Below are 550 nucleotides of genomic sequence, written 5' to 3'. Positions count from 1 at the left end.
GCATTTTTCATGTCTAGATTTGGGTTTTAAGGAGAATTTATTGTTTAAATTTATTATTTTTATTTTAAAAACTAAATATTCTTTTATTTCGCTCAAGAGCGGGTTGTATATAGTTGAGGTGTCTGTACAGCTGAACCAATGGCCTCCGGTGGACGAATGAGGGGATTTGGGTTTTAAAAAAGTGTAATAGTTGATTTTTAAACGCAAAAAAGATTTATTTATTTAATTTCTTCATTTTTAAATGTTTATTTGCAGAAAAAAGACTATTTTTACACCCAATTTCCTTCATCAGCTACACCGCTAGTCGGCGGCGGCCAGCCGCGGGCTGGGGCTCGACTTGAGCTGTGCATACACCTGAAGACCTATGAGCCCCCAAAACCCTAAACCCTAAACCCTAAACACTAAAACCGTAAACCCTAAACCCTAAACCCTCAGCATAAACAGCAAAAGACAAACCATCATGGATGATCAGGTTCCGCTCTATCATCTCCCCCTCTACGGAAGTAAGGCACACAAACCCTAAACCCTAAACCCTAAACCCTAAACCCTA

The 550-nt window shown here is 39.3% G+C and overlaps 1 protein-coding gene across 1 annotated transcript; it reads right to left on the bottom strand.

Annotated features, from left to right (window-relative positions):
- Nucleotides 1–300: 300 nt before the first annotated feature.
- EAH_00007230 (hypothetical protein) lies at nt 301–362 on the bottom strand (the record flags this gene model as incomplete). The annotated part of the gene is made up of 1 exon (XM_013395902.1): nt 301–362. A coding segment is annotated over one exon (62 nt), but the record flags the coding sequence as incomplete, so codon positions are not given.
- Between the last annotated feature and the right edge of the window lie 188 nt (nt 363–550).

This window comes from Eimeria acervulina, genomic scaffold (assembly GCF_000499425.1).
Source record: "Eimeria acervulina Houghton genomic scaffold, Eah_scaff33, whole genome shotgun sequence".
In the NCBI taxonomy this organism is placed as follows: domain Eukaryota; phylum Apicomplexa; class Conoidasida; order Eucoccidiorida; family Eimeriidae; genus Eimeria; species Eimeria acervulina.
The sequence above is the reverse complement of the archived record's forward strand: the minus strand, read 5'-3'. Positions and strand labels throughout refer to the sequence as shown.